Source organism: Aphis gossypii, chromosome 1, assembly GCF_020184175.1.
Source record: "Aphis gossypii isolate Hap1 chromosome 1, ASM2018417v2, whole genome shotgun sequence".
Lineage (NCBI taxonomy): Eukaryota > Metazoa > Arthropoda > Insecta > Hemiptera > Aphididae > Aphis > Aphis gossypii.
Window position 1 is genome coordinate 66,934,015 of NC_065530.1, and position 25,945 is coordinate 66,959,959.

General features: G+C 29.6%; 1 protein-coding gene and 1 non-coding gene across 4 annotated transcripts in view; both read left to right on the top strand.

Moving 5' to 3' along the window:
• The first annotated feature begins 595 nt into the window (after nt 1–595).
• On the top strand, nt 596–677 carry Trnas-cga (transfer RNA serine (anticodon CGA)). Its single transcript has one exon. It is a non-coding gene; the product is annotated as a tRNA-Ser (tRNA).
• Nucleotides 678–9,565: 8,888 nt separating this feature from the next.
• Nucleotides 9,566–25,945, top strand: part of LOC114130450 (uncharacterized) — a 55,531-nt gene continuing 39,151 nt past the window's right edge. Inside the window, exons 1-2 of one of the 3 annotated variants that reach the window (XM_050198658.1) lie at nt 9,566–10,077; nt 18,679–19,592. In XM_050198658.1, the coding sequence (XP_050054615.1) occupies nt 19,208–19,592 (385 nt within the window). In that variant the 5' untranslated portion in view covers nt 9,566–10,077; nt 18,679–19,207. The remainder of the gene's footprint in view (nt 10,078–18,678; nt 19,593–25,945) is intronic. The other 2 variants (XM_050198659.1, XM_050198660.1) reach the window with 2 other exon arrangements.

Genomic DNA, 25,945 nt, shown 5'->3' on the forward strand with positions numbered 1-25,945 from the left:
TTATATGCTTAAATCGGTGACACACACACACACACATACCTATCTACAAATCATTCAATTTTGGGATAAACAGCTCATCATTTTAATTTTAACTTATAGGTGGTATACGCACTACGCAATCATAAATTAATAATTACTAGATATTATTGTATAGTCATAATCAATAATTGATTACATTATTTGTTTTTCCATAAATACTTTTCTTACAAATTACAATAATATAAATTTGGCATCTTCATCAAGTGGCTAAGAAAAAATTGATAATTCGATTATTATTTATTATATTATGGTATTATAGATTATTTTTGACTTAGGTCTACAAAAATTATTTATACATATTTAAGTCAATTGAAAAGTTATTTAAACAGTAAATTAGATGAATTAAGTTCTGAAATTAATTTTAAAATAAATTAAGTAATTAAATTAAAAAATTTACAAAATAATTAACCATTGAACTTAATTTAAACCTTATAAATAGTTAATGTGTATCTTTGATGATGAATACGAATTTACATTACATTTAACTTACCAATGAATTTACAATCTTTTTGATGTTTCATTCAAAAGCAACAGTTATTAACGTTTGTTAGATATAGCTGCGGTGTCCGAGTGGTTAAGGAGTTAGACTCGAAATCTAATGGGCTCTGCCCGCACAGGTTCGAATCCTGTCCGCAGCGAGTTTATATTTTTTGCACAACGCAGTCGTTTTTGCATGCTCATATCATTGTAATTTAAATACATAATGTATACAGAATGTACTATACTCTCTCCGTGTGTTTACGTCGTCGTGGAATGTACTTACTTAATGCAATATTATTATGTTAATTTACATAAAACTTTATTTACAATTTTCAATACAAACACTGTTCATATTGAGTATTATATCATATATTTTATTGTAATATATGCTTCACGCAGGATATTATACTAATAGTTTAAATATGGATAACCATAACTATTATACATCATACAGCAAAAAGAGAGTGCGTATCATATTATTTAACTATTTAGCGATTAAAATTTTAAAAAGTTTATTATAAATATATATATATATATATATATATCTACGTGAAGCGGATTGAATGATTTAAGCTATAAATACGCAAAATGTCTCATATAAAAGTTAAATAATGAATTTCATATATTTGTAATATAATTATTCATTATTCTATAATTTAAAATTTATAAATCTTCGTAGAACGTGTTAAGTCAAGGGGAGAATGATTTAGGGTTGACGATTCAAACTTATCTATTATCGTGTTATACACATAAACATGACATAATTAATTTTTTATTTAAAATAAAAATGGAATACTTTATTACTACTTCTCATTTTCTCAATATTTAATTTAAGAATAAATTATAAAATATAATAACGTTTTTCCTTTCTTCGTAGTCTATAATCGTTTAAAATAATGAAAATAAATTATATATAATATATAATTATTTATTAATTAAATAAATTATAGATAATCTTATACATATCTATAAATTTTACGTATCTGGTATTCTGGTATTAGTAAATATTACTAAATCTATTACATTATACTTAAATCTAAAGTTATATCAAATGCTATTATAGTTTTATTTTATTTAATAATTTGATAATTATTTACTTGAGTTCAATACTTAACTATTGACAGTGATAATAATGTCGTATATTATACATTATTGTTAATGTATTAACTATTTTTGTTACAGTAATTTAGTTAAATACTCTCGAAGCAAAATTGTTTTTAATTTAAATTTATTAGGTCTATGTTACACATTGGTAATAAATAATAATTTATTGTTAACGAAATTAATTTTTTTTTAATAAGCGATATTCTAGTCGTTATATAGAATCTAACAGTTTTTATGCCGTCTGCGATCGACATAATATAGACGTTCGATTCTTATAATATTATCAAATGAGTTTCTAAAAATATACACGTGGGAGGGAATTAAGTGTCAAGAGTTTTAGTAGTACGATGGTCAACGTCGAATTTATCGTCAAAAACTTAAAACCAATTATCCGTAATATCAACCATTGTCCATCAATACTATTTATTATGTTCTGATGCAGTAAAATGTATGTTTAAAATCTCACAATATTAAAAGTACATAAGGTTTTATTAGGAGCTATAGTGTTTATAGTGTTGCAATCATTATTTTGCGAATAGTGTTATTTGTTTTCTACAAATTTAAAAACAAAAGAATTATTTAATTATAATTAAAATAAATTATTGTTCCGCTTATTGATTAGGGGCCCTCGCAATATATTCCGTCCAAGGGTAGATAACATACTATACTATACATATAGACTATCACGGGTAAATATTCTACATCGATACCACCTACAGTCAGATGAAACGTACCGCTACTTCGTCAATACTATAAGGACTACCACCACACGGGTGGGCCTTAATAAGGATATAAACATATCAGTCAATTGAATTCAACTGTATAAAATATATTATTTACTGGTTCCTGGTATTATATTGAAAATTTCACATTAGTATAAAATTCTATATGGCTCTTACTTTGAGTTAAGTACCTAAACCTAATCGTATATTCACGTATGAGTGCAGATGTATACTTATAATGTCACATATATATATAGAAAATTTAACTAACATGTTAATAAAATATTTATCATGCTTAATGTATGTATTAAGTGTTATTTTTCATTAATTTATTGTCGTTTTGTATTATAGCAGTAATATATTATATTATATTATTGTAGCCACATATTATAGACCTTATATGAATATACTTAAGTAGTAGGTACCTAAGTTTACAGCGTTATTATAATATTATTGTAGTAATTGGATGGGGTGCGTATTCAGTGAGACGAAATATATAACGCACAGAATATTATTATAATATTGTTATGTTGCAGGGTGAAAATAGCGGGCGGCACAGAATAATAGGATTGGCCGCAGGAATACGGCAGGCGTAACACAAAGGAATCGGCCGCGGAAAAACGAGGAAATGCCACCACTGTTCCTGCGTGCACGAGCATAACGCTGTATGATGAGATGTCTTGTATTATTTATTTTCGTTAATTTTGTAAACGGATGAGTGATGAAACCCGTACTTTAACCAGCCGGAATATGTGCACTTCGCCGCACAAGTATCACGTGCCGTCGGCCGTTCATATATCATATAAAATATTACAATAATATACAATTTAAGTCGGACGCATATAATTAAAGGTATATACGACGGTGACACACAGATAATATACAGAATATTTTGCATGACTTTGTATTGCTCGGCTCGTGGTTAGGTTCTAGGTATGTGTGTTAACACGCTTTATTTTATTGTCACGTAGACCTACGTTTCTATTTCATTGTGGACGATCTCGCGATTTAAACGAAACATATCGGTCTTCCGCTACGCTCACTTCCCGTCGTCGTCAAATATTAGTATTTTATAAGTATAGGTAGAATATTTCTATTGTATTTTATCGTTAAATAAAAATACACATGACACGTCTATACATAACGAAAATAAAAATGAACTACTGTAAAGATGGTATTAATGGTAGATAAAATATGATTTTATACAATGTGTTCACGCTAAGAGGGACTATACTGAATATTTCAGTTGGATGACCTTAAATTTAAATGGAGTTTTCGGAGAATGAAAAGAAGTACCAACATTTTCAGACAAATTGTAACATTTTAACCCTTACGGCATGCACATACACAATACAACTTTTTTGAGATGGCCACACTATTTTCTTCAATAGATTCGGGTAAAATATTTTTTTTTAACAATTTTTGTATAAAACGTTCTAACAAATTATAAAGTTGACAAATACAATTTAAAGTTGAAATGTATTCATATTTATAAATAATCTGTTTTTGGCGAAATTTTAACTATATTTACTTACATTCTAAAATTAAAATAACATATCCGGTGTTGTTAAATAACTGTTTGTAAATAGATAACATATAAATAATCACTGATTTGTTTTCATAATTGAAAGAAAACTAAATAAACGCTGCCACATCAATATCATTTTTAAAATGTAAATGGAAAATCATAGACGGATACTTTGAACTATTTGTTATTATTAAGTAGTTAAAATTAATAATTGTACATCTTTGAAAATATTAATTTCAAAATCGTGATGTGTACATTTTTATTATTTTTAATATTTAATTATCTTATTTCAGAAGTATGAATGGCTAAAATGAGAGTAAATTACAAAAATAAGTAAGTGTTTGATGCTTTGATGTTTATTTATGTCTTATCTATCAACAAATAGTTATTTTGAAAATATTGGAAATATTATTTTGATTTTTAAGTATAAGATGAATATAGTTAAAATTTCGTCAAATAAATTATTCGTAAATGTTAAATTTCATTTGGCAATTTTTTATTTGGAAAAAAACTTTTTATATAAAAATTGTTTTAAAATATACACTAATGGTCTTCTACTCTTCTCGAATAAACTAATTTTTGGTGTCGAATTCATAAATAGAAAAAACAACGATGTCACCTTTATGTTAGCGAGGGACAGGGTAACAGGTTGTGAATTTAGCCAAATATTGAATAATTGATATAATATATGTATTGAAAAAATCCAACGTTGATCATATCAATTTGCTACGTTCGTTTTGTATCTAATGTGAAACCATAATTTACCTGAAATAACTAATTACAATATATAATATATTATTTAAATAACACTATTATAGCAATTATTAGAAACATTGTTATTAATAAGATGGTAAAAAAAAAAAAAATACGACGACTATAATACGTTGTAGTTTCTGCATCTTAAATTATTTTTTGTGGTTTAATTATTATATTTTTGATAATTTCATAATTAAAGTCTTATTTTTCATGAACATTAAATATGCGTAAACGCTACGGGAAAATAAAAATATGCATTTGGAAGCAGAATACTTTCAAGAGTTGGAATTAGGACATTCCATTGTGTGTGGTTCTTTGAATTTACATTATTCTATAGTATATACTAAACAAAAAATTAAAGCTACCTATATACTTATATATTATTTAAATCAACGTAAAAAAAATATATATTAAAATTAAAATAGATTATACATTCCACTTTGAACAATTAAATTGTATTTTAATCATAAAAAATTATAACTATTTAAACTGTATACAAAAATATAATTAATATTGTTAATGATTAATTAACAATCATCATATTATAATGCTCTTTCATGTTAAAATAATTTTTTATATTTTGGGAGATCAAATAATTTATTTTTCTAGTATTATTAGTAAAATAAGCTATGTAAGGTAAAATATAATGTACCCACTATAATATAATTACAGTATTATAATATTATTATAATAAATTTCACACTTGCTATATATATATATATTATGGTATGGGGCTAAAATATATAGAGTTCACATAACCAGTCTATAGGGTAAATTACCAAAATAAAAAATAAATAAATAGCCCAGGTACCCAAGTAGAGTATATTAATAATAACTATATTATTCAATGCAGTTTAATCACATTAAAAAATATATATAAGTATTTAATTTTCTACGTACATATTTTATTAATTTTTTAGCAATTATTAAAATTTTATAATTTGTATCATATTATTTACAATCATACTTAGACATAATAATGCTATAAAAAAATATATCAAAATTATTATCTATTAAGCAGACTATTTTAATTTTGTTTGTTCCTTATTAATTCTGTTGGTTAATTTTAACTCTATAGATATTTTGACCTATATTTTTATTTATATTATAATATTATGTACAATATAGATAACAACTAATAACTAATAAGTTATGAGTAATTATAACATAATAAATTTATAACAAACTTAAATTTACTGTACGTATTTAATTTTACAGATTATCCATATACAGTTGCTGATTAATACATAATAATATATTATATCTATCTATGACCTATATATTGTGTTTAATTACTAATTAATTATATATACTATTAATATATTATGTATTATGAATACATTGTATCTATTTCATTGGTATGTTATTTTTGTTATTATTGTCGGTTGTAATATAAATGTGTAATTTAAATTTTAAATTATGTTATTTTCATTTGATGGTTTAAAACCCGAACACTTTGATTAAAGAAGATACGTTTTCTCTTTAAATATTAAATAATAAATATACTTGTCTAATGTCTATATATTTTAAAACGAATGTCTAGTTCTTAACTACATTTTTGTGCGGCCAATACTAATGTTAATAAACATTTAAAATGTTACTGCATTCACAAAATATTAATCAAAATACATTTACCGTAAAAATAAAACAAAATTATAGTTTTGGCAATATAATATATGGACTTGTCACATTTAAAAGTGACTGCAATTTTTCAGTTTTTGATTTAATTTATTTTCCACTCGTTTTATAATACTGAAACAAGGTTTCTTGTATGTTAGCGTTTAAGATCATACTCCGGGAACATCGAAAATGATATTTAATGTTGACATGTATAATTTATGAAACACTACAATTTTATGGTGAATTTTTTTTTTATTCTTTGGAGTAATATTTTTTCTATATAATGTGATTTGATTAATATTTTTAAATTATTCTAATATGAATAATATATTTTAAGTCCGTTAAATTTTATACTCACGTACCTATACCTATTTTATGTAATGTTTATTTTTAGCTTTAGGAGTTTTAATTCATGAATTGTTTAATTGTACGTGAAAATCTTTTGAAAATACACTGCAGATCGAGTATTACAGCGTACAATATAATTATAAACATTGATCATAATTAGTAATAAAAAAGTAATTTATAAGTCAATTTGGAATGCACTGTGTTAACAATTTTCGGATCAAGCTACAGCCCATAATATTATCATTATTAGTATTGTTATGATTTATGATTAACACTACTATCGTGTACTTAGTACTTGAAAGTTGAAGTGTCATACATGTATTAATATATCGGTTCGGCCCCCCAACCGCTACCGACCATCCACTCGACAGCGATGTCTACCGTCACGGACACGCCACTACCTCACTGTATAATGTATGTCTGCCATAAAGAGCGTTATTACTTATTTTAAACCCAATATATTATATATAGGTACGTTTAATAATTATAGTCGTCATCGTCACACTCTCGTACACGCACGACATGACTTACAAGCACAGTGAATGATACGTTAATTCCAATACAGGCGATATGCATATGGAATATATTGCGTAGGATAATGTTTAAAAAAATAATAATAATAATAATAATAACACGATATTATGCCGTATGTCGTACATGAAATAAATAGCGCGATGATCTATACTTGTATGTAGAGCAGAACGGACTTGGCGAAACGTTCAAATTTATGATAGTAAATGTTTACACATATTAAAATTTGATGATATTTTCATAAAATTAATTTAAATTTAATTTTATGGCATCTATATAGATGTTTTATCAAAAAAAGATATATAATAATAAATAAGTTAAAATTATTTCGCGCATGAATGATATAATATGAAAGATATATAATATGTAATACTTTAATGTAAATGGTACAGCATGTGTGCGTAGTTTACTGGTATTTATGAAAAGAAATTTAATTTGTACGGAGAAAGTATGAATTATGACAAAAATTCAATTTAAATATTTTCGTTTTTTTTTTTTGGAAAATCAAATTATTTTATTCGAATACTTTACTGCAATTTTGAATTTCATTAAAATAATCAAAATTTAACACGCACATGTCTTACACGCAAATATCACTCCTCGCGCATTCGGTCCTATCTATTCAAACGCTTTAGTGCGCGCGAACCTATAAATAATCGGGGCGGCCGAGGACGATACGCGTATCGGCAGTTGGCTGCAATCAACTGCAGAGCATAATATCGCGATTGACGCAGTCAATCGTCATCACGGTGGCGCGTATCTCGCGCAGAGTAATCGTTTTCAAAAAAAAAAAAAAAAAATAAAATAAAAAATAATTTGCACGTAAATATTACGCCGATGAGACTAGAAACAAAAATAAAAAAAAAAACCTCCCCCCGGATATACCTCAAGGGTGCGCGCGTTACGCTTCGCGGGTCGTGTTGGCGACGTGAAAAAAAAAGAAAAAAAGCACATACGTATACTAAATACGTCACGATCTTGTGTACACACACGTTACAATACGGCAAGTCTCGGTGGTATATACCAAACACGACCGCCCCTCACCAGAGACCTGCACGCTCGTCTCTTCGTACGTATACGACTCGTCGCGAGCGCAGCAGCTGCACCACACGCCCGCGTCTAGCACGCCACTGTCATCGCCCGGTTACGGTGTCGCGCACGTGCCCCGTTTTTGGCGTATATGGCAAATAATAATATATACATACTCTATCCTTTCGTACATAATATTATATCTATGCAACTATCGTACTTATGTGTATATATATATATATTATGCACGCGCGCGGGACATCGATCGGCGTGTCGGACGGGGTGCGTCGGCGTCTATCCGCCGCCGCCGCCGAAGTATACACAGACTAGAGCGGCGGCGCGTAGTTGTTGGTCACGTTCGACACGTGTCGTCGTCGAGAGAGTGTGACGCAACCGCCGCCGCCGCCGCCGCCCGGTGACGTAGCGTCTAGACGATCCGTAAACGTTACCGGTCTGACGGCGAGGTGCGTGACCGTGTGGGGGAGGGGGTGTCGTCTCTCCACGCTAGTGTGGTGGTAGTCGCAGTGGCGGGCGGCGCGTGTGTGTGTGTGGTACACACGTACGCACACGCTCTCGCGGTCACAGTCGGCGGGGAGGCGACCGGCTATCGGTTTGTGTCCGCGGGGGGGGGGGATAAAATATATACCCCCGCGGGGCGGCCCCGGGGATGTGATTGCGAATATTGCGTGTGCACGACCACCATTCGCTCACTCCGCCCGTCGTGTGCATATACGTGTGTATTGATATGTGTGTATGACCTCTCGACCTGCGTCCCGACCGGGCGGCGGCCGCTTTTCTCTCGCGCGCGCGCGCTCACACACACACGCGAGTACCGGGCGCGCAAAGTCTAGACGGCCGCCGCGCCCCGATAATAATAATTATCTTCATCACCACACACACACACACACCGTACACGCCGCGGACAATGTCGTCGTCGGGGTCCGCGAGCCGGTAATAATAATTATTGTTCGCGCCCGAGCGAGCGCGTGTACACCCCGTCCCGGCCTACGAAACACCTCAAAGCAGTGCGGGCGGGTCACACTCGCACCTTTATTATTATTGTTATAATAGTCGTCGTGTCTGGCCGACTGCGAGTTGCCTACCGTGCGTAAGAGGAGGGGAGGAGGAGGAGGTAAATAGAGAAAAACAAACCGGTGACATTTGGCCAAAGTCACGACGACGAATACCTTCTACCTACGTAGTATTTTTTTTTTTATTTTTTACAAAAATGCACGCGATCCGTCTTTAAATTTATTATAACGTACTCGTGTATTATACTACACGAAACGACGACGACGATCGTTGAGCGTATTATAATAATAATAATAATAATATAACAGTCGCCGCTCGCCACCGTCGCTGTCGCCGGCGACGCCGACGACGCCGCCGCCGCCGCCGTCACATACAGTTGGCAGTCGTGCGAACGGTTAGGCGGATGCGCGTGTCCCTCCCTCCCGTCGGAACGCCGCTCACTGGTCGCATCTGCTGTAATCTAAACTCTCCCGTTTTCGTTTTCGTCTAGCGCGCCACTCGTTATCGCGTCGCTTTACATGGACTTAGTAGCGAGGACCACTTGACACAAAAGCACGCGTTCGAAACGGAATCCTTTGCCCGCGCGTTTATCGCTCTCGTACGTTAAAAACACGAATTTCTAAATCGTTTTCCGCCGTACGTAAAACAATACGCGCTTAAAGGCTTAAGAATCGCGTTACGAAAATAAAAATATACTACCACGTGCCGTGCGCCGTAACCCGTCCGCACATCAGCAGACCGCGAGCGCGTCCGCCGTTCGAGTGAAAGTCTTGCATTTTTTCCTTCTCCACCGCCGCCGCCGCCGCCGCCGCTTTCGTCCTCGTGACGCGCGAGTGACATTTTTACTCGCGTCTCTATCACAGCGAGCGTCCGCCGTCGACCCCCGAGGTACGTAAACGGACATTAAATATTATCAAGTCTGCCTATATATATATAATATGAATATTATATGATGTAAATATATTATATATAATATTGTAACATTTACGTTTTGTCTGTTTTCGTCTGTTGTCTGTTTTGTGTTCGGTTTTTTTTTTGTTTTGTTTTTTTAGTCTTTGTCCGTTCCACCAGTTCACGGCCAAGTGCGGTGAACGTATATATCGCATATTATTATAAATGTGCACATTCAATGCTCACTATATATACCTACTCTCGCGCAGAACCGCGTTAACGATTAGAATATCGTACGATAATAGCAAAAATAATATTACGGTGGATCAATGGTGTCGGGCCCTGTGTTGTGGACGCGGCGGAGCGTAGAAGACGAGGCCGAGCTGTTCCGAAAATAATCGACCATCGGAACAGCAGCAGCCGCAGCGGCAATAGCAGCGGCGGCGGCGGCAGTAGCAGCAGCCCCGGTGGCGACGGCATGTCCCCCCACCCCCCGCGAAATCCGGTCACAAGTCCCGACTATGCCCGCTGTAAAAATATCTTTTCGCTCTCCACTACCGCTGATAAAAAAAAAAAAAAAAAGATGCGCGCTGCAAGAGTGTGTGTGCGTGCTTTTACGAAAACGTTGGCTTATTGAGTCGGAACGATTTTTTTTTTTTTTTTTGGACAATCGACTCACCGTCTTTTGGTGTAACATGCTGTCTCGAGACAGAATAAAAAGCATTTTTGAGAGATTATTTTTCCACGCCTATCGTTCTTAACACCCTTATCGAAAAAAAATACTGTATATCCCCATACTGTATATTCGTCCGTCAGCACCTGTGTGCATCCGCGTCAAAATTGCATCTTTTTGCACTTTAAGATTTTACTCAAAACATTATTTTCTATTTTATAGGTGTAAAAATGACGATTCATTCGGGCGCGCTCAACACCTTCTTGGTTTCCTACATTTTATTGAATACGTTCAAATTCTTTATTTTGGAATTTTTAAGTATTATATACTTAATTACAATACGTCTATACCTTGCAAAATTAAAGGAGAGGTTAGAATAAAAATACGAGTATTTTATTTTTTTATTATTATTACATTTTCGGACAATTTATTGAAATTATTTTGAAACAGCGAGTAAAAAGAAACAAGTAAACATTTTACTTATGATCTATAGTACAATTATAGTTTAAAATTCATATTTTTATTCATATTAAAATAATTTATCACCACATCGTGTAATCCCACAGCTTATATTTTTATTTTATTTTAACAATTTTATTATTCCGTTAAGAACAATATAATAATTACGTACTATTGTGCTATGTGTCTACATTAAAAGTAACTAATTTATGCTTTATAATTGGTATTATGCAATTGTGGACGAATAATCGATTTACATAAAATTATGAGTGCCACACAGACAGCGTATATTATTTTAAAGCGAGGACGAACTTTAATTTTTTGACGAGTATTTTGAGGCTTTTTACGTAACGTGTTTTTCTCAGAAGTGTTTATAATATTGCTCTGCATAATATAGCTATTATAGTTGTTCTAATTACTGTATAATGACCATGTGAAATGCATTAGAACAGTAGACATCCACAATTTATTAATAATTTACATACGGTAATGGAGTGTTGTACAATGTACATAATGTCTTTTATACTTTTTAGGCTTTAATATTATGATGTCTTAAATTTATTTAATTATTTTATAATGGTAAATAATTAAATTATAAAATTAATTTTTAATTCAATAGTGTTAGGTATACTCATTTGATTTTTACAAAATAAACTAAAAAAATATTTTAAATATAAATAACCAATAATGAGATTCATTTTTATGAGATATTGGGAGGTTTTTATTATTATAAATTTGAATTGCTTCAATCTAGTACTCAGCTTTATTTCAAGTTGAAATTATACTTTCTTCGGGTTTCTTCCTTTGTAAGAATTATAAATACCCAATACTAATTTCATTCATAAAACCGTTAAATTTTTACTATTTTAACAAATTTACACATTAGAATTTTAAAAGTTTGCTTTAAATTTTTGTTCAATATTATTTTAAACCTAATTTAATTGAGTTACCAACTTATTGTATAAATATTGAGATAAATATATTACAATAACAATAATATACCTACTTTTTTCATCACAAAACATTTTTTTTCTAACTTCTATAAGATTATACCTAAAACATTTAATTTTAACTTAAATTCTATTTTGAATTTTCTTTTTAAAAATACATAATTGGTACCTGAATGTGATATGTATTATTGTGTTTGCTACGATAAATTACCGGCAATATTTACTATTTTCTAGTTTATAAACTAGATTTGTAATTTATCTTTCTTCCTTTTAATATTATAAAATAAATATCGTAGAAGTGTAACGTGACTATATATTCCAAGTATTTTGATTTGTATTACTGTGCGTTTAAAATATAAAACGTCATCACTAAGATTATAGTTAATTAAATATCATGGTTTGTTAGTTCACTTGATATTATTTAATCAAAATAATTGAATCATATTGTTTCTTAAGCGATACCAAATTAACTGTGACGTATCAAGTTACACTATGACAATGGTATTGTACAAATGGTTATTTAGTACAAAAAAAAAAATAAAAAATAAAATACCTACGTATAACCAAAATATAAAAAATAACAGTCAAAATATTTTCTTTCAAATAATACTTTAAATTTTAAGTATATAATAATATGTAATATCAACTTACTGAAGTTAAAAGTTAGTATAACATATTCCACAAATACTATTTTGTTGGTTTTGATACCATAATGTTGATACTTATTCTAATTGTAGAAAAAACCAAAGTTAAAATAATATTCAGTTTATTTATTATATATATTGATTAAAATAATAATAATGATTATAAATTACGAGAAAGTATTAAATATATGAGAATAAATAGAACGAAATATGACGTAACTTTAAGTAGGTAAACATTTACTCATGGTTATTCAATATTTAAGGGTTGAAAAAAGTTGGTATAAATAAAACATCTCTCTGTATTTAAAATTTATAATTCAAAATAAAAAGTTTCATGGAAAATGGAGTCGTATAATGTTTATAATATGTTTTCTCAAATGTATCGCTGTGATTGTCTATTATTTTTAAATTTGTGCAAATTGTATGTTATTTAAACCTAGATTCTACATGATATGATTATCATTCCATCTCAAATTTTCAAAATAATCTATTAAAAGTTAATAAAATAATAATTTTTCATTGTATATACTATATTATTATGGTTTAAATAAAAGCTATTATTTATTATTTATCTTTATTTTAATGTAAGTAAATAGTATTCTAAAATTAATTTCTTTGAAACTAAAAAAAAATATACTGTTTTATCATTGAAAATATTCTGAAATTAATAAATAGAGAATTAACTATTTTAAAAAGTTGTGCTTGTATTTGACTACAATATATTAATACTTCAAGTTTTTTTTTTTTTTAATTAAAATATTATACAATAATATTAATGAATTTATTATCAATAATAGTGTATTATAATATCATACTGGACGATAAACTAAACACTCATTATTTTAAAATATATTACTATTTTTAAAAACATTTTTATTAAATAATATCCAGTCAAAATAAAACAACATAGTAAAAAAATACGTATTTTTTGTTTTTATAATCTTTAAGTTTTTACACTTTTAATGACGATATACTTTAGTTTTAACTTTAGATTCTGAGAAAAATATAAATCGAAATTTAGACTAGTTGTTTATGGCTCATGAGTTATAATTCATAAAACCTTATTTGAATAATACATTTTGAAATAATATGCTTTGTTCGATAAAATAATTATCTATAATTCTGGAATTACTATAAAATTTAACATAATATCATTATATCATGCATAATAAATTATGAACAGGAAGTAGGAAAGTAGTAATAATTTATTAGCCATATCAATATCATTATTATTATTTGTTTTAATAATTTAATACAAAAAAAAAAAAAATAACTAATACAATACAAATAGAGAACACAAAATGTTTCAAATATCTGAATATAATATAAGATATTATTTATTAACGTATAATTGCGAAGATGATATTAATTTTTTTTATGACATTTTAAACAAAAAAAGTTCAATCCATTCTGAATAGACTATACAGTTTTTAATTTATGTATTGTGTTTCTATTTTATGCAGTACTTATAGACTGCTCTAAGGCTGTAGCATTATAATAGAATTTTAAGTTGAAAAAAAATAATACTTACGATTAAAACAATATAATGAAACAATTAACCTATTACAAAATAAGAAACTATTTAAAATTACACAAACAAATAATGTGCGAGAACCTGAAAATTGTAAATATTAATTTATCAATATCACAATTTTATTACTATGATACTACGATCAAATTAAATTTTTGTTATAACGATAAAACTGCCACAGTGACGGGACGAGAGATAAGTACAATATAAATTATAATCAAAAAATATTAACTATATTATAATATAGATGAACGTTATTGAGTCTTGATTAAGAAGCCCTCGGGAAAATTCACATCCAAGTGAATTTTTATGTTTTGAAAATTATAAAATATATTCGGCTTAATCATAATTTATCTAGCCAAATTATGTTTAAATTTATCAATTTTATTAATATTATTAATTATTATTGTATTGATAGTGGCAGTCGTGTTGATATACCTCAACAAAATAAGACTGTCTACTTACTTAAAGCAAATAAGACAATGTATTTTGAATACATTTTTAATTACCTATGTATAATTTATAAATATTTTTATGTACTCAATTATATTATTAATTATATTATTAGTTACAAAAAGTAGTCTAGTTTTTAATAAATTATTTGTACCTACAATAATTATTAATATACTCGTAAATAAAATATTTCTAGATACTCAAAGTATTTCGGTTATACATTTTGAATATTTTGCAAACAAAACTTAGAGAATAATTACTTATAATATAATGTCCAAATATTTTTTAACTACCTATGTAAATAAATCATACATAAATAAATGTATATTGGAATATAATAAAAATAAGTGAAATATGTTTTAACAATATTATAATATTGATAATTTTTGTACCTAAATTGCTAAATTTTAATCGTTTTTATTTTCACTAAACATGTAGGTTTATATGCAAAACTGTAATATACTTTCTATGTTCAACTATATAATACTCCTAATTAGCTCACTTTTATATTCCATAGCTGTAAATAGTAGTAAATAGTAATAATAAACTTTTTGTAATGAATTTAAATAAGTCTATGACAATGCACATTAATACAATATTATGATTATTATGCAATTTATAAAGCGTTTTTGTATTAATAAATAAAAATAAAAATGAAGTATTTGTTTTATGCAGATTGCAGATATTAGTTTAATGTAAAGATTTTCATATACCTGACAGTGATAAAAAAAAAAACAATAAATGAATTAACATATTTTTTTAGTTAAGACAATGATTTTGGATTGAAATGGATTGAAATTATTTACCTAGTTACAAATTCGCTGAAATTAGAATTTTGATTTGTCAACTTCGGTAATAGATCTGTTATTATCTGCTAAGTACTGGCGCTTATTGGGATACGCGCGATTAGGCAAAGTAGGCGAGTTACTTGAACTTGGCCCATTTAAATGAAAATAATTTATAACTACCACAAAAAAGATTTGCTAACTTTTACAATACATATGCTAATATTTGCAAACTATTTTCCAACTATTGGCATTTAGAGTTGATTATTTTAAGTGGGATTATGAAAGTTACTATTTGCACTTAAAACCGTTAATTATTCTTATGTTTTATTATTTTATGTAAAACGTTTATAACTTAGATTCATATTCAATTATAAACATGTACACTATAAAAAGTAAATTATTACCTATGTTACTTATTCGTTTGGTTGGTTATTGCTCAAAGTTTGCATTTTATTAGTTCTATAGATTATAAAATAATAAAATATTCATAAATTAATTTTTAAATTCAAAATAATTAAATAATTAATTATTATGACTTATAAAACAAAAAATAATTGTTTCTATTACCCATAGAGTTATTATCTACTAGGAATTTGATTTTTTAATAAACCCATTGTTTAATGTTTGATGTAATAAATAACGTCAGAAATATTTTTAATACGATTAGAATTGGTTTAAATTATGTTCTACAACTATATTATACTGCGTATTTATGATTTATTATTTATATCGATATTGACTGACTATTTAAAACATTAAACTCAATTTTTTTTTTTTTTTAATGAGTAGCTTAACTGGTTTTGATTTTTTACATTTTGACGTTTTCTGGTAGATATTAATACATTTTTTCACAATTTTTTCGTAAAATCAATAAGCTTTTACGGCCATTAAAATTTTCGGTAAAACTAACTATAATTACCTACATAGTATATTATTACACCTTTATTTATGATACGAGTATTCACAACGTATTTTATTGTTATAATTTGTAAAAAAAAAAAAAAAAAATGAACCCATATACATATTACGCACTTTCAAATTCTCTTAGCACGCAACAAAGAAATAATAAAATATATTGATTTATGGTTGATTTATTATAGAGGGTCAATGTTTTGATGTACTAACGTAGGTACGCCAAAAACGTACTTTTAATAAAATAAAATAATATTTTTAAAAGTTTGTTTGGGTTTTTTGTACTATGAATAATTTAAAAAACGAATTCCTACATTGTTGGTAATACCCATTTTTCATACGTGTTTATATCATCTTAAACACTAAATGGCATTAAAGCCTATTAATTGTGTTATACGTCAGTGTACTACATTTAAACATAATTATCGCCGATTAATTAAGTTATCATATAAATGATATAATACGTGATGCGTATAATGTTATAAATGTTATAAATACTAAAAATAAAATACAAGAAAACAATAAAACATATTTCAGTGAAAATTCTATAACGTGCAATACTATATAATGTACGGTGTGCGTTTAAGAACCTAAGGAATTCTAATTATAATGTTCAAATTCGCCCACTTTAAAACTATTTTTCCCACCCTAATTATAATAAAAATGCACTGTATAGGTAATATACTATATAAATTTTAAATTTTCATAGTGAGATTCGATCGATTTTTTAAGCACTTATTAAAATTAAAATGAACCTGTAAAAACCAAAAAACCTTTAGGTCGAAATATTGGTTTTTATAATACTTTCCTATAATATAATGGTTTGATTTAATTTTAATGTTTATCAAAAGGTTTCAGTTCTCATACACCGATTTTTTTTCGGTTGGGTTTAATTTTCTATATAAATATATATCACATATTTTTATTTTAACCGTGGTTTGAAGTAATATCCTATCTCATGCGACAAAAAATAATATTATACTATCTCTGTGGGTTTCTCCTCTTCCCGTGCGTGGCTTGAGTTTTTGGCCCTAGAATCGTCGACGTATAAAGACGTAGCTCAGCGGTGGAAACAACGACAATAACAACAAAGACGACGTCGCCGACCTGCTGCCGCCGTAGTGTCGCCGGAAGAAAAGTTTTTGCGTGCTTTGAAAGCATCCTCATGCCTTTGTTCGACCCTGCCCGTCGTTATCCTAGCTGAGTCTGCGCATAACGACTATATACTACAGCAGTCTACTTAGAAAACCTATGTCGTAAAAAATATCAAAATAATAAATAATATATATGTATAATACTAGGTTACAGTATATCAAATTTAATTTAAAAGAACTAAAATTATATGTCTCAAATGCGAATAAAACTACGCGTATTAAAAATCATAATGCAATATTTTTTGTCACGCTTATGCGTAGCCATCAGATATTTTATTAAAATATAATTTCTTTTCATAAGAAAAAATCGAATTGCGTATTATAATACACGACTACATTTTTTTTATTATGTTGACATCACGGTTAACTTATAACTTATCACTAAAAAGTAATAAATAATAATATATTGTGCAGGTGAACCTATTATATAGTATTATAAATTGTAACTCTACGCTTACTTAAATAGTCGAAGTCGTAGACTATTTAGAAAGTATTTGATTTAAAAAAAAAAAAATGTAATATGTCTATCTCAATTATAAGAAATGATTATAGAATTAAAATCTAATCTCAATCTACACGTGTCATGTGTAAGACCGAGTCATACAATATCATGGCATTCAACACAAATTAGATTTGCCACAGACGCAAGTACGTATATATTTCGTATACGAGCATTAGGTACGAGGATAATACCACGGGAATAAAAGCTGACTAAGCGCTCGAAAACCCCCAAAACTCGTTAAGCTCGTGGTGGGTATCGTTGAACCGGACGAGGAACTATTATTTGCCGCTATATGTATGTATATAGTACACTCCGAATTTGGGGTGGCGTATAGAGTCGCATAGGGGTCGTAACGACTCCTCGTCGCCAACAGCATCTGAATCGTTTTCTTTTTTTTTTTTTCGGAATCCTATTATCGATTACTATACCGTCTCTCACGACGACTTTACAACGTAGTCATTATTACTATATACTACGCCTAAATCCAACTGTTATCGGTACATGTGGCATAATACTGTAACGTGTGTTTCAGAGCGGGCGTTATCGTTGTCTACATATTATATATACGCTGCCGTTATGATAAGAGTGCGAAAAAAGTCCGGCCGAGCAGCCGAGTGTGGCTGATCTCGATGTGCGGCGGATGTGGAAATAACGACGAGATCGACAAATACTTAACCGACAATAATAACACCGTCGTCGACTTCCGTCATCGAGGCGACACCGCGGTAAGACCGCGGACTGTGGCCTTTCCGCAAAGGACAACGAAAACGAAAACGACAATAACGACAACTATATTATCGTCGTCGCGTCCGACGGCCGGTCGACGATCGTCGCAGCAGCAACGACAGGCGACGGCGATAGCAGCGGCGGTGGTGATCGCGCCGGCGTCGTCGCGGCGGTGTTGTCGTTGTCGCCGTCGTCGGTGAGGGGGCGGTGTTGGTGGTGGCGCGGTCGGCGGCCCCGCGCGTACGACCACGGCCGGCTGCAAACTGACCGTCTGCGGCTGCTGTTACCTACCGGCGATCTGTTGTCTGGCCGCCGTGATCACGTCGTTGTCGCTCATGCGCTCCAGGGCGGCCGCGTACACCGACGTAAACGCGACGGCCGACCTCGTCCAGCAGCACGCCGGTCGTGATGTCGTCGTCGTCCGCGGCCGCGTGGCCGAAGCCGCCGCTACTGCCGCCGCCGCCGCCGCTGCTGCCGCCGCGACGACCGTCGTGATAGCGACCGCCGACAACGCGACGACCGCCGCTATCGCCGCGGCCACCGACACGTTACTGTTCCGCCGACCCCTTTCGCCGTCGCTGCCGACGACGACGCCGCCGCCGCCGCAGCATCATCGGCCTAACCAGACCAAACCCGCCGACGGCGACCGAGTCCACAACCATCATCAGCAGAATCATAACCATAATCATTATCATCATCAGCATCAACAACCGCAATCTCGTGAGTATGCGCTCCTGCGCGATTTTATTATTATTATTATTGAAATGTTATTTATTACCTATTTCGCGATAAACGGTTTATTTCACTTTTACATTCGTTCCGTACATTGTATTCGAGCATATAATTAAACACGTCCGTGTGTAGTTCGTGCTGAGTCGTCGAAATAATATACTCTGTTTTGTCGGACTAACCTCATATTACCATACGGTATAAGGTGGTAAAATAGATTCCTAGTCAGGCGCATCACAAATAATACCATGCAGGTACCGAATTAATACTGCTTCCGTCGGAATAATTTAAGGCGTTAAATGAGTTATTTAAATTAGAGAACGTTTTAAATATACCGTCTGCGACTTACCGTTTTATATTTATAAGCATGTCTGATTGAACTATAAACGCTTTGCAAATAGGTATAGGTAGTTAAAAACTCATTATAAAGTATAAGCTCAAGAATTTAACGTGCTTCGTCATAAAAGTATCTAATAACCCTCATTCCGAACTACGAATTCCCAGACGGAAAATATTATATAATATCTATATTCTATATCATATTGTTTTTCTTTATTGTCCATTAAGTGACACTATTATCGAAAGATCGACATTATCGTTATTATATTTTATAATTGTAGGTATACCTACTACTCTGATACGTTTTATGAAATATTTCATATTATATGCATTCATAATTATTTAATGGTAACTACGTATCATAGTTCAACCGAATGATGAATTATATCTTTTTGAGTATTAATATTGTTAATACAGTATTTTTTATAAGTACCTAATTACTGTAATATTCTACATTTAATTTAAATATCGTAACAGTTACTCTGTAGATACCTTGTAGAGTATAGAATTATTGGATATAATTATTACTAAGCATTAATTATCTATTTGTATATATATGCTCTCAAATGTATCATACAACATTAGTCATTATTCGTTATAATTTATTTATATAATTTTTTAAATTATAGAGTCAATATTTAGTTCTTACATAGTTACATATTATATAGCTATTAATAATTATAATATTATTTTACCGGGAATCCGGTAGTGGAACATTTTATTTTTTAGACCTCCGTATTTAATAATTATTTATAGAATCGTCTCATTTAACTATAAAGTAATTTTTAACAAATATCTTAAAATACTTCATTGTTTAGTAATAATAATAAAAATATTCTTCCAACACGGAAAACTATTTAATTATGATTGCGTAATACATTTCAAAATTACTTTATTGACTATATAAATAATTTATTATATATTTACAAAATAGTAATTACATACTTCAAGTAGGTACCTACTTATTATCATTTATTAAAATGCTATAGTCATTAAAAATTTTAGTTATTATTAGTGTTGATATTTTGATTAGTGTAAATTGACGGAAATGTATAAATAGGTACATATGATTATGAAACAGTTTAGGTATTTTAATAACTAATATAGGTATATAATATATATAGCTCCTAGATATAAATGTCTATTGTTTGACGAATATCATAGAGATGGCCCGAAAATCTCTCTGAGGGTGTTAGTATAAATATTATTTATAATATTTATTTAAACAAGATTAATACATTTTATAAAATTAATAAATAACGTTGCATTTTATGCATATCTACTTATAATGTTATTTCATATTTCCTCTGTGAATTAATAATTGAGTTTATTTTTTTTTTTAGGTTTTTTAGTCCTAGTCTAAGCACTAGGAAAATTATATGGTGTTAGGTATATTAGGTACATTAAAATTAGTAAACAGATAAAATTAGTTTTGTCAAAAATTGCTGTTTAGATTATCAAAACTTTAAAACATTCGTACGTATTTTAATATTACAGAGGCAGTATTAAACATATTACACTACCTATCTAGTTAAACCTAAACAAAATATCAGTTCATTTTTGTTATAAAACATATATTTTGATATTAAGTAATCTTTCTGATAACAGTAACTAAATAAGATTTTTCTCTTATTTTTGCCACGAAAATTGAAAATTAATAATAGTTATTTTTGATTTTTATTATACAATACTGAGATGATGTTGGATGACCGACGGGTAATAAAGCAACAACTGAAGGCGCCGATATTAAAAAGACGCACATTTAGTCGGGAGGTTTAAAGATACCTATACATGCGTTGTCTGGTGACTGGTTGTGAGACTATGTTTTTTTTTGTGTCTGATACCAGTAATAAAATAGATGGTTATATATTTGTTTATGTACAGACGTGTCGTCAATACTTTTATGTAATCCGCAACAGAGTATAAAATCATATAGAACATATACACTTCATCGACTGTGAGCACATGTACATAGCAAGTGGATGTATAGTAGATTGACTAAAGGTTATGTCAATATTTATGGTTAACGGAATTATTTCCATTGTCGCACACCTGATTCATAAAAATCGAGTGACCTTCGTGTGAACAAAACCGTATTATACTGTATACAATTAAAAAAAAAAATAAAATAACAATGCACTCAGTGCATAGGAAATACGAGTGTATGATAAAAAAAACAAACGGGAATCACCGTTAAAAAAAACGAAACAGACTGTGTGCGTATGCACATTTTGATGTATGTTATAATATGTACAGAGTGATGCCGCGTGATACAGCAATTAAAACGAATATTTCAAATAGGTTATTTGTATACATAAAATTGATATATTTGCTTTTACAAGTAAAAAAAATAAAAACAAATAAAAAATACAGCGTAAAATATTATAATTATTTCTAGTTAAGAGCGTAGCGTATAGACGAGGAGTTAACATCGTGCCTATAAATTATAATATTTATTTGAATCGCGTCTAGCATGGCTCTTATTTATCTTCTATGATATCATCAATAACTGTGGATCATTATTATTATATAATTGTGTTTGTACAAAATAAATCGTATACCCAATTCGAATAATATTTCAGTCAATATTGAACGTTCGTGAAATAACCGCTTCGTTTTTATTTCTTGTCACACTGTATATAATACACACTATATACATTTACTAAATAATAATAATCTATACGTACGTAGATAGCTGATATTATACACTTCTTTTCACACCGACTGCTGCAGTATTTTAATTAGGATAACGGTCTGAAAGGCGAGCACCAGTCTATTATAATATATAATATACGTTCTACATTATAAATATATATATATGACAAATGCCTAATATATATATATATATATATATTACACTGCAGCAGCGTGTTACACCGGATAAGTCTGCGAGTACACGCATTCAATCGTAAGTCGTAACCGTGGTATACACGCATATAATTATTGAACGTAGACGTCGGTCGCTGTAATCCGTCGAGTGCATTAACTACCATTTAGCAGAGTGGTGTTGTTTTTACGGTATAGACATTTTTTTTGCTCTGTTCAAAATGTACATAGTTTTAAAACATAACATAAAGGGAGCAGGGAATACATCCGTGACGTGAGCGCGATGCATGTTATTACTATTATTATTATTATTCGCTTTTAGACTTTTCTAGACAATAGGATACAATTTGCATTTTGGCGTCACATACAACGCAATGAATAAAAATAATAATAATAAAAAAAACATTACACATTACACACCCTCAAATGACGAAGCGGACACCATTCGTATGTAACTCATGTGTAGTACGACGTGTGACTGAATGCGTTCATTCGCCTCCTCTGTCTCGGACTTACACATTATACTGCGCTCTTGCGAACTCGCTCGTCCGCTGCAGTACATTATTTGTATGCATAATATAATATTATATTTTTTATATATAAGTAAAAAACACACACGTGATACCGTGCGCATAAATAATGCGTCGAGTAAAAATAAAAATCGCACACAATACCCATAGAGTACAATTAGCCGGTTCGAGGACTCGTATAAAATATTATATTAAAACATAGCGAAAACGATGATGATAATAATAATAATAACAGCGTAGAACGACCAAACTGAATAATTTCTGCACGTCCGTGTTCGAGTGGCGAGTGGGTATATAGTATAATATAATATATTATAATATTATAATAATACCGTTCTTCGCGCGTCGATGTTGTTCGTTCAACTGTATTATTATTTATATTAATGTCATTATTCATTACTCATTGTGAGCTCACGTGCGCACAATAATACTGCAATAAGTGGTCGTGGTGTATATAATATATATATCTTGGTATACGTAATTAATATTATAATATAATACATTACTCACGGACTTCTGCTGCATAATAACGTTTTAGGTACTATAAACTACAATTTTATTGTATTGTTTTTTCAAGAAAAAAAACGGCAAACGAAACTTTTGTCTTTGTTTAGCGCTTTTGAAAAAAATAAAATGAACGCATCAGACATCGGATATGCGCTCTCTGATTCCATATGTTTTATTGTTTATTGTATTATTTGCATTTATTATTATAATATAAATATTACGCTTTGCATAAATCTAATTAAATAATAAATAATATTGAACGATAAATTCAACTGTAATAATTTTGAACGTCAAGTAAAAATAAAACAAATACTCGTAAGTATTTTAAATTATAAACTTGGTAAATACTAAAGTTAATTAGGTACTATCAGAGAATAGTCTATAATATCAAAATAATATTAAGATCACGGCAATAGCTGGGGTTTGGGTGGAGGTAAATTAATTAAATTTACATTAAAAATCAAATATTGAAAGCTTTAATAATTTTTTTTTTAAATAAACATAATTAACTACGTTTATAAGAAAAATGTATAATGTATAACAATACTTTTTTACTCATGATATAGACATAATTAAAATTAAATGTACACTGACTAGCTAGAATTTGTAATAAGTAATTAAAAATTATATGAAAAAACATCAAAAATTATGATTTCCAAAATACTGCTCTGATTACGCAAGTGAACTGTATATAATATTATTATAGTTATTAGCTAATATCAGGGTTTTCATTAAATAAAAATATTTGTATTAAATTATTATATATTTTAATTGTCTTATGCACTTTTAACATCTGGAAATGGTCAAATTATTTATATATAGATCGTCTGGCATGTGGAATTTAATTTTGATCTTAGATAAATTTGGACAGTTGTCGATAATGTGTTTAACCGTTGATTTTTGTATCTCGCGTTGACAAAATGAAAATTTCTCGTCTTTTCCATTAGGTATCCACGTGAGATCGTTGTGTAACCAATTATACGTCTATTTAGTACGACATCTTCTTTACAGCTTTAACTATTGTTTTTTGGCCAGAGTTCAATTAAGTGTTATATTTCTTATAATATTTTTTTTTTATAACATTTTATAATTAATGCAGTATTTATTTACAATTTTGTAAATGTAAATTGTTAACTAGTGATAAAAAAGATAGTATTTCACCATTATTTATTGCGCTTTGATCAATTATGTCTGCTTCTCATATCTCTTATGTTGCAATTCACCGAATTTTTTATTGTAAAGTGTTCATAAATTTTTATTGGATTGGTAAATGAGGTAACTGGTTTTTTAAGTCGAAAGATCTATAAGTATATTCAATTTTAAATTAAATATGACATTATAAGTGAGTCAAAGCGAATGTCAATTTTTGTTATATCACTTATATCTATACTGTCTAACTAAATAAGTACAACCCTGGATGTTTATAGCGATTGTTGAGTATTATGTTATGTATGATGTACAAACTACAGCAGGTAAATACAAATCCTATACCAGTCTCAGTTACAGATGCATCATTTTATGCATCAGATTAGATTCAGTCATTTCAGTATTATAAATTATCAGAATATATTATAGTCGATAATACATTAACATTTAATAAATTTCCATAAATTAATTCAGGTGTTCGTATAAATTAGAATCAATTTAATAATTTCGTTTTCTCCCAGGTTGTGCCATATAGGTAAAACTTAAACTTAACGTTTTACTTTTAAAAACTCTAATTATATATTATCATTAGATTTGCATAAAATCATTTTCAACATTATAATTTAAGGAAAAGAAAATAAACGAAATTATATATAGAAAAATACATTTTTAAATGTGAGATGAACTTTTAAAAGTTTGAAGTGAAATAATAAGACATTTACTAGATAAAACCTGAATATTATGGAGATTGAAAAATAAATTATGCAGTCTGAAGGTGTATATTATGTAAATCGTTATGAGTAAAAGTTTATTTAAATCCAACATTTTGAATTGACCAACATTTCAGTATTTACTGAATAATGTCAAGTGTTTTATAAAAAAAAGTTAGAAAAGTTTTTTTGGTTTATCAGTTTTTGTTTATAAAAATTCTTGTAGAAAATATTCTGTTAAATAATATTTACAAATTAAAATTTCTTTAAATCAACATAACAAAAA